The sequence below is a fragment of the Thunnus maccoyii genome, chromosome 3 (genome assembly GCF_910596095.1).
Source record: "Thunnus maccoyii chromosome 3, fThuMac1.1, whole genome shotgun sequence".
In the NCBI taxonomy this organism is placed as follows: Eukaryota; Metazoa; Chordata; class Actinopteri; order Scombriformes; family Scombridae; genus Thunnus; species Thunnus maccoyii.
This window is the reverse complement of record NC_056535.1, coordinates 20051822-20066857: the sequence shown is the minus strand read 5'-3', so window position 1 is coordinate 20066857 and position 15036 is coordinate 20051822. Positions and strand designations below refer to the sequence as shown.

General features: G+C 40.6%; 1 protein-coding gene across 9 annotated transcripts in view; it reads left to right on the top strand.

The window, feature by feature from the left end:
- cacna2d2a (calcium channel, voltage-dependent, alpha 2/delta subunit 2a) overlaps positions 1-15036 on the top strand; it is a 159020-nt gene that overhangs the window by 102141 nt on the left and 41843 nt on the right. For all 9 annotated transcript variants that reach the window (XM_042401366.1, XM_042401351.1, XM_042401390.1 and 6 more), the window contains 2 exons: positions 14144-14275; positions 14504-14561. In XM_042401366.1, coding sequence (XP_042257300.1) covers positions 14144-14275; positions 14504-14561 — 190 coding nt within the window. The remainder of the gene's footprint in view (positions 1-14143; positions 14276-14503; positions 14562-15036) is intronic.

The window sequence follows — 15036 nt, the reverse complement described above, 5'->3', positions numbered from 1 at the left end:
CGTGGTTTTCATGCAGACCACTCTGCAGTGGATAGATGACAGTCTTCTGTTTTGACTTGACCTCTCCTCTCTCTCTCTCTCTGTGTTAGCTCAATCTCTCCCTCCTTTTATTTTAGCCAGCATTTTAGCACACTAACATGATTTTAGATGACAGACGCTCTCTCACACCAGATCTGAACTGTATTTTTTTTTTTTCTGCGTGGGCATGGGCTCCCCCACTCATGGACCTTGCCCTTCCTGCCTGGCACTGTGCTGCCCTGCGGACATAACACCCTCCTTACTCTGCAGCTGCCAAATGGACAAAAGGGAACACATGTACCTTCTGGGATTCTGATTTTGCTTGGCGTGTTCCCTCTGTTATCCACCTCTAACCTTTTGGACACTCTCTGCCTGCCTCTTTAAAGACTCAAAAACCAGAGCGTGTGCAGACAGACAGCCATTTTCACAAAGGCAATTTTTTTTCTTTCTTTTATTGTCTAGTTTCTTCGCCTTCTGTGTTGAACAGGCAGTGTATGGCACCTGTCTGTAACAATGCCCCCCCAGCTGTGTCTCCAGACAAATCTTGTCAGAATTAGACACTCTTGGTTCAGGAGGAGATGTCAAAGGCCACAGCTAACTCACAATAGAGCAATCAGGCCTGCACATTGTTCCCGGAGCCAATTCGTGCCAGCTCTGGTTCCCCTGTCTGAAGATATGAGTCAGAGAATAAAGGCCTCTTGATTGAGCCTGTTGGAGACTAGAGGGGTAGAGTGGTACAGTGCATGGAATTAGTTTTTTCATTTCTGTTCTGTGGAAAATGTTTACTATTGATGTTGTTTAGTTTGCTCCCATTGCGCAGTCTGCTGTGCTGAGATTGCCAACTGCAGATTTTGTGCCAACTCCATCACGAACAAGTGTGCTGTTTTTTACTCGACATTGATAAATAAATGGTGATAAAAAAAACATGTTGCAGCCCGAACATACAATAAAGACGGCTTACCACCAAACCAGACACAAATTACAAACATACAGTAGGTAACAATATTGAGAAAAAAATTACATCAAGCTGAAGTCACAGGAGCTTCATTTGCTTTAGAGAGATGGTGGAAGTGGATTATTATCTGTATGTCGTGTTCTGCACCTGTCCCACTAGTGGGAGCCTACAGGGTGCCTTGGAGAGGATGTAATGTGGGCGGCTTGTTGTCCTCTGGGTCTGGAGAGGTCTGGATCTACAGTATATCTGTGGGGTTAGGATTAGCTTAAGAGAAGCAGTGTGAGTGGGTAGATTCAGCGCTGGTTCCTCAGGGGGAGGCCAGAGGAAAGGCAGAGAAAAGAAAACCGTAGGAAGAATGGAGCACAGTCCAAAGTACATAATATTCAACAGTTGTTGTGAAATTCTCAAGTGTTGTTTATTAGCACTTGTGCTCTACGTAGTTGGACTAGCTTGCTTTGATTTGTAGACATTGTTAATGCATTGTATAAATTGAAAGATACTGCCAGAAAATGGCAGTATGAATTGCGAATCACAGCAAAATGGGTGTCCTTGGAGATGGACTGAGAGAGAAGCACAGATAGAAGGAAAGATAGAAAGAAAAGAAGCAAGAAGGAGAGTGAAGGAGAAGAGACACTTTAATAATAGAAACCATTTAGAGCAAAAGACGCGTTCTCTTTTTTTTTTCTTCTTTTTTTTTTATTGTGATCCTTTCAGCAGCTAAATGAGGCGGTGTATGCGTCCTGGTTTGATTTGTCTGCTAGGCCCCATGTCCGTTTATTGAGATTGAGAGTGTTCCCTGAGCGCAGTAATGAACCATTTTATGATTCATTATCCCACTGCTGATTCCTGCTGCCAAGTCTGCAAACTTTCTAATTAGCTTAGGTCAAACATTCATACAGTTTTCTTCTAATTATCATTGCTTATTACAGAATGGACATTGCAACACAGCCACAGAGGAATAAATTGATGTGGGTGGTATCATCCATGGAGAAACAGGTTTTATTCCCCCTGTGAATGTTACAGAAATGGTGAGGAAGAGGCAGGGATTTGCTGAATAATTGCAGGGGAGAAGCTTTGGGTATATAATCACTGAAAAATAAGGATGAAAACAGCGAGGGAATACACAAATTATTATTTAGCGACTATATTTTAGATTCGGGGAATCTCTCTAGTAATTGGACCAAGTTCTTATTGCAAATGGAGGCTACTAAGCTAGATTGGGTCATTCTATAGTTGCATATACATTATAACATATAGAAAACCTTTTTTAAAAGGTAGTAATAACTGTTTGTATAGTATAAACATAGTGTATGACTACATTAGTATTTGTATAAGAATAAGCAGCCACAGTTCCCAGCAGGGAATAAAGAAAACCACCGCTGAATGTGGGAAGTCCTTTCATTAAATTTGAAGTTTAAATCCGCTGCATACAGCGCCTTTTTACAGCGGCCTAACGTCATGTTGTCAGTTTCCTATTGTAGTCAGGCACAGTGAGAAATTTGGTTATCAGAAATGAATGGTGACAACTGGCTAACTGTATGTGCAGATGAAAGAGTGGAGCTTAAATATTTTGCATGGAATGATTAAACCACCCACCCCACCCTCCACACACATACACATCACTACCACCCTTCCTATATTTGACTGTCTGATTCCTGCAGCCACTGCTCTTGTCATAGTTTTAGGACCACATGTTTTAGGTCACTAATGAAAAACCAGGTATGCTTTTACATACTTAATATACTGCAAAATTTTTCAAAATTTACCCTAAGTTATGAGATTGATGTTCTACCTTCTTGGTGTGTTCAAGAGTCTTATGACTTCCCAGACTTTGAGAGCTGGCTGCTGAACAGATAGATCAGAGGGGAGACTAATTTTGTCATCCATGCAATAGGGATGTCAATGAATATTCTAAATTCGATTATATAATCGAATTGTAAAAAAAACAATCAAAACCGACGTTCGACATTTGTTTATGTTAAATTAAATATACCTACACAAGTAGTTATGTCTCTTGTTGTATTGTTTTGCTCTCTTACGGACATAATGTGCAAAAATAGATATTCAAATGGTTCGAAACTATGTATTTTTTTTAGAAGGAATAATCTAACGTCATTTTTGGCCAATTTTGACAGCCCCACCATGTAATGACAAATAACAACAAAAAAAAGGCACAAAGCTCATACTCCTCCATAGTAACCTTTAAATTGAATAAAATACTAGTAAGTCTTAAGTAAGTAGTAGTAGTAGTAGTAGGTAAGTAGAATCACTCATCAGTATAGGGAAGTGGTCAACTCACCACTTTGTAAATTTTCCTCCTGCCGACTCTGCTACCTGGCTGGTCGAGGTCGAAGTATGTAAACAAACTACAGTCAAATCATTACACAACCAGAAACCATGGATTACCAGAATCATCCAGCCATAAACAAACGCACTGCAGCCTACAACTCAGGGCTGCAGTGTGGAAACATGGACAATTATAAAGCAGCAGCCTACAATGTAAGAAGAGCAAAAAAGGACTACAAGAAAGTGGAACTACAATTCCAGGAGGGCAATCCCAGAAGCGTGTAGCAAGGTCTAAAAAGTATGACAGATTACAAGCCCACCCCCCACCCCACTCCTTGTCAAGTGCTGATGCATCTCTAGCAAGTGAGCTAAACAACTTTTATGCTCGTTTTGAGACTATCGCAGCCAGGAAGCAAAAACAGCTGAAGCAGAGGTTAATGGATGGGTGGGTGCACCTCTAACACCTATCACCCTTTCTGAGCATGATGTCAGGGGGGCTTTCAAGCGTGTGAACTCCAAGAAAGCAGCAGGACCAGATGGAATCAGTGGGCGGGTCCTCAAACTATGTGCAGACCAACTAGTGCCGGTGTTCACAATGATATTCAACCTGTCCCTTGCTCAGTCTGTCATACCCACATGCTTCAAGAAGTCCACCATCATTCCTGTGCCCAAGAAAACAAGACCAGCCTGCCTGAATGACTACCGCCCAGTGGCACTCACCTCTGTAGTGATGAAGTGCTTTGAATGGCTTAACAGCAGTTTGCCTACTGTCCTAACCAATCAATGGAAGACACCATAGCACACATCCTCCACACTACTCTATCTCACCTAGACAAGAAAGCAAGCTATGTGAGACTACTGTTCATTGACTGCAGTTCAGCGTTTAACACCATAGTTCCTTCCAGGCTTGTCACAAAGCTCAAGGACCTGGGATTAAACACGTCACTGTGCATGTGGATCCCTGACTTCCTGATGGACAAACCTCAGGTAGTAAGGGTAGGCGGGCACACCTCTTCTACCCTCATCCTTAACACCTGAGCCCCCCCGGGCCTGCTGTACTCCTTGTGCACACATGACTGAGTAGCTACTTTCGACTCCAACACCATCACCAAGTTTGCTGACGACACAGCTGTGGTGGGCCTGATCACAGATGACAATGAAAAGGCCTACCTGAAGGAAGTAGAGGACCTGATCCGCTGGTGTCAGGACAACAACCTTCCTCTAAATGTCAGCAAGACTAAGGAGCTGAAAGTGGACTTTGGGAAGAAGGAGGCTAGGAAGTATGCTCCCTTTAATATCAACAGGTCCTCGGTGGAGAGGGTGGACAACTTCAAGTACCTGGGTGTCCACATCACAGAGGGCCTGACCAGGGCGCTGCATACTGATTCAGTGGCGAGAAAGGCAAGGCAAAGACTGGTTCACCTCAAACATTTGAGGAAATTCCAGGTATCCCCTCAATTACAGAGGAATTTCTTCTCCTGCACCATCGAGAGCGTCCTGACGGGGAACATCACTGCCTGGTACGGAAACAGCACCGAACAAGACTGCCAGGCCCTTCAAAGAGTGGTTCATTCGGCTGAACATACAAGCCTCAAGGATATTTACACCAGGTGCTGCAAGAATAAGGCTTAGAGAATCATTAAGGATCCCAACCACCCAGATAACGGCCTTTTCCCCCTGCTGCGGTTAGGAAGATGGTACCAGATACACTAGGCCAGCACTGACAGGCTCAGGAAGAGCTTGTACCCTTAGGCCACTAGGATCCTAAATGAGGTCACTGCCTAAGACTCACCCCCCCCCCCCCCCCCCCCCCATTTAATACACAAATATAAGGAACTGGCAGGATTACATTTTCCTTTGATAGTATCTTACATGATTATATGTGACAAATAAATGTGTTTGATGGATTGATCGATTGAGAGTCAATGCACATATGAGATTTGAAAAGAAGAGAAAGATTTGCATCTGCAGGGTTTCATTTGAGTGAAATTACCTCTGATGTCTCTAAAATGGATCCGCAGAGAAGTCAGCTCAAATGGTACTGAAGGGACAAAGGGAACTTTTGATAGACAGACTCAGATCTGTTCACAGAAGGAAGTGAAAAGTGATAATGAGAGGAATGAGAGTTATGCTTTGTGGTTCTTAGTCATTTTATTGGCTGTGGCTGCAATTAGTGACTGTTCCCACTTTACAACAGTATGTGCTATTGCCATTTCTATAATAACATACTACATTTGTCATCTTAAAGTCATAAGCTGTGAATGTGGAAATTTTCTTCAGTTAAATGTAAAATGTCATTTTTGTGAGTGTCTGTGTGTCTGTTTGTGTGTCTGTGTGTGTGTGTGTGTGTGTGTGTGTGTGTGTGTGTGTGCGTGCGTGTGTGTGTGTGCACGTACAGTACATGCAGCCTGTATTCCTTTCACACGCCTCAGGTTCCTCCAGTGGAGGAAGCTTCCCTGTCAACCAACTCACGCCACGCTGGAGATCAACTCAGCCCCTCTCAACATCAAACCAGATTTAAATGTGTGGAAAAAAGCAAAAGGGATTTGTGGAGAAAGAAAGAAAGAGAGAGAAAGTGCAAAAAAAAAAAAGGGATTTAAAGTTAAACCAAAAGGGAAGAAAGACGGTATAAACACTGCGGGCTGTATTTCTGTCGGTCTCAACTTTATAGACTCCATCTTTTACTCTCTGCCCCTCTATAGTGTGTGCCCAGTGAAGGGGCACTATCATTTACCCACACACTAATTAGAACAGTCAGCACAGCAAACTCCACTTCACTCACCACCAGGCTCACAAATTACATTTCATGTGTTTGTTATTTACTGCTCTTCTTTAATTAGAAAAATTATTTGGAGGAGCACTCTGGAGGTGTGGTAAAATCTCTCCCTTCTGTCTTATTCTGTATATTGAATCATCATCCCTCCTTAGAGAAATTTCCATTTGTTTCCCCCTTTCACAGTTTGAGATTACCATTTGGCAAAACTGAGTGTCTCGATGGCAAATGCGTTCACACTAAATGCTATTCTTCAGTGAAACAGTTTGAATGTTAATTATAATTAGTTAATGCTGCTGTTTCAGTTGCCAGTAAATTCTCTGAGAAGTAACCTAATAGTGTTTTGTAAAGTCAACTACAAATTTGGTTATACTGTATCTTCTGAACCTTATTTTTCTCAACCAAAAGGTACAAAAAGACACATTTTTCTTTTGAGAAGGCTTAGACTTTGTTCTAGCTTTTTTGTGGATGTGTGAGCTGCTGCCAGTTCCTATAGCTGCCTTTTCCTCTGCAGGATGAAAGGTTTAAGGTTCAGGCTCTTTAACACTCAGCCAGGCCACAAAGCAGCCCTGAAGGAAGAGGAATGAAGGAGAGACAAGGAGGAAACAGAGGAGAGAGGGGAGGGATAGATGAAGAAGAAATTGGGTTGACAATACAGAAAGACAGTGTGTGTTAGGTACATACAGAAAAATCAAAGAACATTGCGCAGAAATTGGCACCTTTCTGGGTAGTTCAGGGTCAGAGAAAGGTGATGGTTTATCAAACTGCTTGTATTGGATCACCCAAATTACAAAAAGACATATTTTCTCAACTACCTTTAGTGTTATTGAAAACTGTTCAGCGTGAGGTCTGTAAATATTCCAGAGTAACTGGGACACTGTCTGCAAAAATATGTTGTTGATGAATTTTTTGAAATGTCACTTTCATTGCTGTGAGCATCACACACTAAATTCTGTTCAACTCCTTTGTTTTGGGGTGAAGGCAAAAACAGCAGAGGTGGTTACCTCAAAACCTAGACAAATTAAACTATTGATCTGCACGACTCAACACCACAAGTGTAATTAAAGAATTATGTATTTTTTTGTAATTAGGGTGACCCTTCAAGTGAGATCAGACCAGTGGTTTTCTGATACAATATATTTAATTCCATCCTTACTTGAGTTTACAGTCAAAGAAAGAACAGCGCTAAATTTTCAGTGAATTATAAAGTGTATGAAAAACAGCCTTCCCTTTAATATATAACTATATGCATTCTGGTTGTTAACTTGCTAAGATTCAAAACAAGCTGTATTTGTCTATTAGCCTGCCTGTCTCTAAGTAATGTCAGAATCAAACTGCACCACTACCACTTAAAAGTAGAATATGTAAACACATTATGGCGATGACAGCAATAATAGTTATGACTCTTCAAAGGGACTCAACTAATGGCTTTAATTCCATTACCATTATGGATTTCTTATGAGGGACCACTTGTGTTCCACTATGATATATTACTGGCTACTGTGCCTTTTTTTCTGCGCTGTGTGTATAGTAAACGCATGTACCCATTTCTATAATGTTGGATTAATATGGGGCATAAGGCATAGATCGGCTCTTTATCTCGGTTATATCAGTGTGAATAATGTGTCTATGAGGGGTTGGGGGGTGGGGGTCATAGGATAGAGGTGGTGGTGGGGGGGTTGAGGAATGATCTCACGCAGAGATGCTCCATAAATCCCACTCATAATTGTTTCCCTACTTGGTGTGCAGTCGTGCTCCATAAAGGGGCAAAGCCAAGGGTGCTCTAAATGTCAGGGGAGCGGCGCGCTGATGAATTACCTTTTAAAGATATCACAGAGAGGTGCGTTTCACGTGAAAGATGAGCCCAACACAGCGCTTGGAGGCCTTGTCTGCCTGTGTGAGCATATTTCCCCCCCAGGGGAAATTTGTCTTTTTATCAACTGTCCAGAGAAGTCACGGCATATCCTAACTGAATAAATCAAAGAGAATTAGTTTGCTGTGTTCTCTTATCTCTGATGTGGCTGTTTTTCTGCAGAGATCATCTGCAGATGTGTGCTAGAGAGAGTGTGTGTGTGTGTGTATCTGTATGTTTGCAGAACTGGACTGACGGTAGAGGTGGCTCACATCTGCATGTGACTGGTTTAGTTTCAGTTGGCAAACAGATGTACAGATACAGATTTTTCTGTCTTATTACCCTTGAGACAAAGACTGACCAACCCCACTATACCACCACCACCACCACCAGTAGATACATCATGAATACACAATCATTTAGGAAACATAGCCAGCACATTGCAGCTTTTGAGTTAGCGTGTGTGTGTGTGCACAGCCCTGGACAGCGATGTGACTGATAATCATTCTTGCATAGCCAGTTTGGTTAGTACCTTGATGTTAGTCAAGGTACTGGAGATGGTGCTAGTTTTACACAGAGGTCTCAGGATGTCTCTTTGCCCTTGGCCTGTCTGGGACAGCTATCATTACAGACCCAGTGCTTCTCCAGATAAGAGCCCCCAGGACTTCACAGCACACAGGCTGCCGCTGCAGCAACCTGCTGTGATAGCTCATGCTTAAAGGATAATACTTTTTACACATTAATCAGATGGCTCTTTGACCACAGAGTATTGCATGGCCGAGATGAAATTGAAATGCACGTTTTGATTCCCTGATAATCTCCACACAAATATCAGTAAAATATTGCGACTGCTCTCGTTGAAATGAATCTGAGTCATGGGAGCGACTGCGGTAAGTTTGAAAATTTATGGTCAAAATGGCAGAGATACTTGGTGTCTCACTAATTTCTCTCCTCTTTCTAGTTCTCCATACCATCTGGACTCTTAGTGTTAACACTGTTGTAGGGGTTAATCTCTACTTTTTATTCTTCAATTTGTCAGGGCACCACCTCAATGTTTAATTGATCAGTCTCAAATTAATCATAAGTTCTTTTCAAAACAGTGACCTCTGTCTGCTGTGCTCAAAGGAAACCACAACGACTTCTTAAGATAAATGAAGACATTATACAACAAAACGTCTTAATAATACATGATAAAGAGAATAATAAAACAAAAAAACTAATAAGGCCTTAAAATGATAGTAGGAACTTTAAATCATTGGGAAATTGTGGCTCAAAGTGTGTGACTTGAACCTAACTCAATGTTATAGCAACGGGGAATGCTAAGAGGGCTTCAGCTTATCTAATGAAATTATTTATCATTTTATTTTATGCAACATCAACCTTGATCACAAAGCCATATAATGCCTTACTATGCTGAAGATTTGTCGCTTCAGAGATGTCGTCTTGGCAGGTCCGGTGTTGTGGAGGTCGCTGTAGTTAGCTGGTGCAGCTCGTCTTGGGCCATGCTTTGGATGAGTCTTGGTGGATGCAGTGGCCTTGTCATGTTTCATACTGCTCCGTGAAAAGCTTTCACTGTCTCCCAGGCGACGCCGCGAGTTAGTGAGCCTGATAGTAGGTTACTTAACAGTCAGTGTGGTCGTCTAGTTTTGGCAGGCGACCAGAAGTCTGGCTGAGGTGTTGCTATCTCCTTCAGAGTGACGTGAGCCAGCATTGAGTTCAGGCTTTCAATGAGTCTTTGTGATCTTTGTGAGTGTCGGAAAATTTACTCTGGCTGTTCTAACTCTTTGTCACGGTTATGCAGGCAAGTGGACCCAAATGCAGAGACAACAAGCAGGCAACAGGAACTGAAGAAAATAATTATTTATATATCAGACTCTGGTTACTGGCAGATGAAGACAAAAAGGGAAATGAGAGAATACATTGACCACAAACTGACAAAGAACAGACAGGTATAAATACACAAGGAACTTAACACAGAACAAGACACAGCTGGAAAAGGAGGGAAACACAAGGATTGGTTAACAATGAAGACAACGAGAGTGTGGCAGGCAACAAACAGGTCAAGGCTAACGAGACTAAACACTGAACATGTGCGCAGGGGAAAACAGCCTGAGCAGGAATACAGCAACACGTGAGAAACACAAGGTTACAAACTGTCAAGAATAAAACTGAAGAAAACAAGAGGCATGGACTCAAACGAAAAAACAATACCAAGCTCAAGCACTACACAAAGAAACACGAATGGCAAATGCAGTTATCACAAACAATTTGTAACCCAGAGCACATTCAAAACACACAGAGCAACACCAAAAAAAACACAAAACACAAAAAGTCCAGAAACAGAGTACATGACACTCTTTAGTTGGCTAGAGTAATTACTTTAGTTGGATAAACATCAAAAGGAAAACACTACACGTTAAAACATGAGGTTTCTTGTTAAAAATTATAAAAGCAAAAATAACTGAACTTTTCAATAAAGGATTAACTTGTGCACATATTTTAGGTTGAAGAACAAAATTCATAACAGACACTTAAAGAAAACTCGAGGTAAAATAAAGACACAGTTCCAGAACTTGTCGAGGGCCAGCCTAAAGGCATGGGAGATGCCTTTAGGCTTGTTATCAGTTTTCTGAAGTCTTGCACGTGTTGAAAAGTTTCTTGCACCAAAGTTCGAATGAATATTAATTTTCTTTACTCTCCAAGGAAAAAGGTGGTGTTACTGAAATGCCGGAGTTATGATTTTCTAATCCTTATTCTTGGGGAATTAAACTCAGGGTTTATGCACATAATCACACTTCAAGGTTCACTATGCCCACTATGGCCCACCTTCATGTCAAAATTGTAGATATAAGACCATTCAGAAAACAAAGTTTATATATGAATATACATTAAACCTTCAACTTAACACTTATTTCATGATATTTAGACAAACCCGATGTTCTTCATTGAATTAACTATCAAACAGTATATTATAGTAAAGTTAAGTTAAAACAATTAGGTGACTGTAAACATAATAATAGTGACTAAACATTCAGACCACATGGCTTCAAATATAAATTCCACATAACACTTACTTCATAATATAAAAACATTCAATATGACTCCTTGTCTAATTTAACTATCAAAATATAATTTAACTAATAGTGTAAAAAGACTTTGCTATACCAGATGACAGAAGGCAATGTTGTCACACTGAAAAATGTAATGAAATTGAATATGAATTAATATTTCATCAATAGATTCATACAGCTATCAAAATTATATCATTATTCATGCAATTTTATGACAAACAACATTACATGATTTACATAATGATTAGACATTTAATTCACATGAAATTCACATTTTGGCTACAATAAGGGTCACCTTAGTGAAAGCTCACTAAGGAATGTCCTTCGAATTTTACGACAGGGGTCTGGTGATAAGCTCGACCCAAAAGGAGAGTTTTCTGTCTATGTTTAATGTGGAGTTGTCCAGTTCAAATGACCTCAAGGTCATTTAAATGCTTTTAGTCTAATCATTAATTTTAATTATTTTGTCAACCATCCAGCTTTCCAAGAGTTTTGACACAGTGTTTGATTCTGGCCAGTTTCATGTTGTTAGACCCCCACTTGGGTAAAGAGGTCAGTTTGTCTAGGTCCTGGGGTGAGACACTCACCCAGTGTCTCTTGAATTCAAGAAAGGTTTATCCCTGAAATAGGAAAACAACTCTGTCTTCCTTTCTGCTGGAAATTAAAGAAAAGGAACAGGGTGTCCTCTACACTGTGTTATGAGAGAGAAAACATAAAGCTGTTTTGCTTTCAAATTCTGGTACAGTGCAATTAAGTTTGTAGCAGAAATGTCATTGGTACACAATCTTCAGGAATTAGTCACCAAATAACAGCAACAGAAAGCACCAATACTGGATCTTTGATGCCAATGTCGATACCGATATTAGGAGTAAAAAAATTCAGATAACAATATATCAGCCAATAATCTTATATATACAGAATATATACATAAACACACATTTTAATAAATCAAAATTATTTATGTTTATGTTGTTTGTGGTCAAAGTGGCTCTGATGTCTGTTACATAATATGAAAAAACTTCAATTAACCAATACTTTGACCATAATCATGTCCTAGAACCTGCGATTATCATTGTTGCAGTTTAAAGTGAAGTTTGTTTTGTGTTTTGATCCTCTCCTTTCCTCATGGGCGAGGAATTGCCTCTTTGGGTTTGAAAGCAGCCACTCATTTGTGTTAAATTCTGTGTTGCTTTCCATCAATCGTCCTCCCCCTCTCTCAGGTTTTTATGTTTATCCCCATCTGTAGGGCTGCCTCTATCCTCCTCCAGTCTTCCTTTGTGTTTATGTCTATGAATTTTGAGAAAAACATGTTGAGGAGCTCCCCTCGGTGATGGCAGCAAATTGGCTTTCATATATTCCTATCCTCCAGACACTGCTTAGTGCTGCTGTAGTGAGTGTGCACACGTGCGCGTGTGCATTTGTTTTACAGGATACAAGAGAGTAATGAAACTCGGCTTTTGTTTTGAGCCACAGTTTTAGAGAGAGTTTGGCAGTGTGGGACTGAGAATTTTGCTGAAAAACTAGAAACAATATAAATTTTTTTATAATGTCACTGTGATTGTGAAGATTTTAGGCTTATAGAGCATTAGGTGATTGGTGTATGAGGGGAAGGTTAGTGGCACAATTCTTGCCTCTAAACTGACAGCTCGTCAAAGACTGAGCAGTAATTGAAAAGCACAGGAAAAGTGGATAATGATCGTTTATTTGTGTGAAATTCAAACGAGGAGTTGAGAAAAGCTGGACTCGTCGGTTCAGAAGCTTATCTAGCTTTGGTTGGCTGAGTAATTAAATCAGAGGAGCGAGTGAAGTTCTCCTCAGCTCAGCGCCTCGTCTTGTTTCCTCTTTAATCAGGTGGCTATTAAACCTCTGATTGCACTCCCCATCTTCTGACTTCAGCTTAGCTATTAAACACAGACTGAAAGCATTTTTGGTTTATGTGTGTGTGTGTGTGTGTGTGTGTGTGTGTGTGTGTGTGTGTGTGTGTGTGTGTTTGGATGCATATTGTTTAATGCTGTAAGGATAGAAAAAGCCTAATCTGCATCTAAAGTGGAGGAAAAAGAGGAAGGACAGTATAAATACACTATAAGTTACGAGGTTAGACAAGACACGTTGATGTGGTGTTATTCCACCGCCACCAGCAGCATGTTATTCCACTTCTTGTTGACTAGATGATGAATACTTTTCTCCACAACCATAAATTCATTTCACAGAGTACCACTGACCTGTGAGATATATCTGTGACCTTAAGCTTTAACTCAAAACACACACGTTGATGCGTTTAGCCGCGCATGCACAAAGCAGACCAGTTCATTTTCTCTGTCTTGTTCACCCCTCTCTCCTCTCCTCTCTTACAATCACTAAACAATCACAAATCCTCTAACACACACACACACACACATCCAAGGACATTTGCAAAAATAGTTTGTATTTCTCTGCTATCAAAAATTCAGAAGCGGCTGCCTCCACATGCTGCGAGTGACACATGACCTCTTCCAAGGTCATCTCAGATTCCTCCTCAGAGATCACCCAGATTAGACTGATGCCCTGCTCAGACGGTTACCGCTGGCCGAACTGCCTGCACACATCCATTCTTATGTACTCAGCTCACTGCTGCCGCCATGGTCAAGGTTGTTCAGCAAGGAGAGTTGACCTTTGGGTTACTAATGGAGAAAAAGTGTGATGTTTTGCATTTTTTATTAATAAATATATACGTTTATCTGTGTTTATTTTGCATATTGGTGGAATAAAACAGGTGGAATAAAATGAGTAATACAAAACTTGTGTGAAAATCGGATTATAAAAAAACTATTTTCAGGGCAAACAGTCTGTAGTTTAGGCATTTATTGCTATTTTTAATACTTACTGTGAGGGACTATGGCGCGTAATTAGTAGCTCATTTGCATTTTCTCTCAATTTTTCTCTGTACTTTTCATAACCAGAGGCATATTCTTAGTTGAGCTCATTGCAAAAGGACCTAATTTACCAAAAACTGGGGTCAATAGTGTCCACTTGCAGCAGGAATCATAAAAAACTTCTGGATGCATGGGCACATTAATATTTGGGTGAAACTTATCTGCCCCTTTTGAAAAAATGAGCATTTTTCTGTGTAAATTTGTTAACTAGGAAACAGTGTTATTCACTATTGTGAGTCTGATTGTGTGTGTTTCTGTGTGTGTGTGTGTCTACAGCCCCAGTCATCCTAAATGAGTTGAACTGGACCCAGGCACTGGAGAGGGTCTTCATTGAAAACCGTCGGGAGGACAGCTCTCTGCGCTGGCAGGTGTTTGGCAGTGCCACAGGAGTGACTCGATACTACCCAGGTAGGCCGCAGGGTACTGAGTCAACAGTCTGCCTTATAACTCACTGCAAGATAAAGTCTAAATTGACCCTAGGGCTCCTTGGCTGCAGAACATTGGCAATCTCTTATCAGATGGCTGTACTGGTAACTCGATAGACAGAATGAAATTATGATTACTTTGATCTAATCTGATCTGAAATATCCTACAGTGCTCTGTACGGTCTATAACTTATTTTCTTGCACTCTCAAGCCACTCCATGGAGAGCACCCAACAAGATTGACCTGTACGATGTCCGCAGAAGACCATGGTGAGTGACGTCTTTATCAGGACCTATATAGACAAGGTGCTTTGCCACAGCATAATACATTATCAGAATAACTTTATTTCTTTCACTATTAATTCCTACTGGCCATTTTAGGAAGAATAAGAAGGAACACCAATTATCCTCATAATTTTCACAGGCATATATTTCCTAAATCAGCATATTTGAAGTCTTCAGGGGTGTAAATGGTGATAGAAAAATGACACTGGTATTGTCCTTTAACTCAAGATGTATCATATTTTTAAAATGTGGCTTTGAGGAATTTACTCATTTGAACTCGACTTTAATAAAGTAGCTGTAACAGATATAAAGTACATTATAAACAGTTTTTACTTGTAGATGTGATAAGTCCCTATGTACATTTGTCAAAATTCAAAGAGTATACATATTAATTATCCTTGTCCAAATGAGTGTTGGAAAGCATGAGCGCTGGGTACCAGGTGAGTCCAGCTAAGCGTGG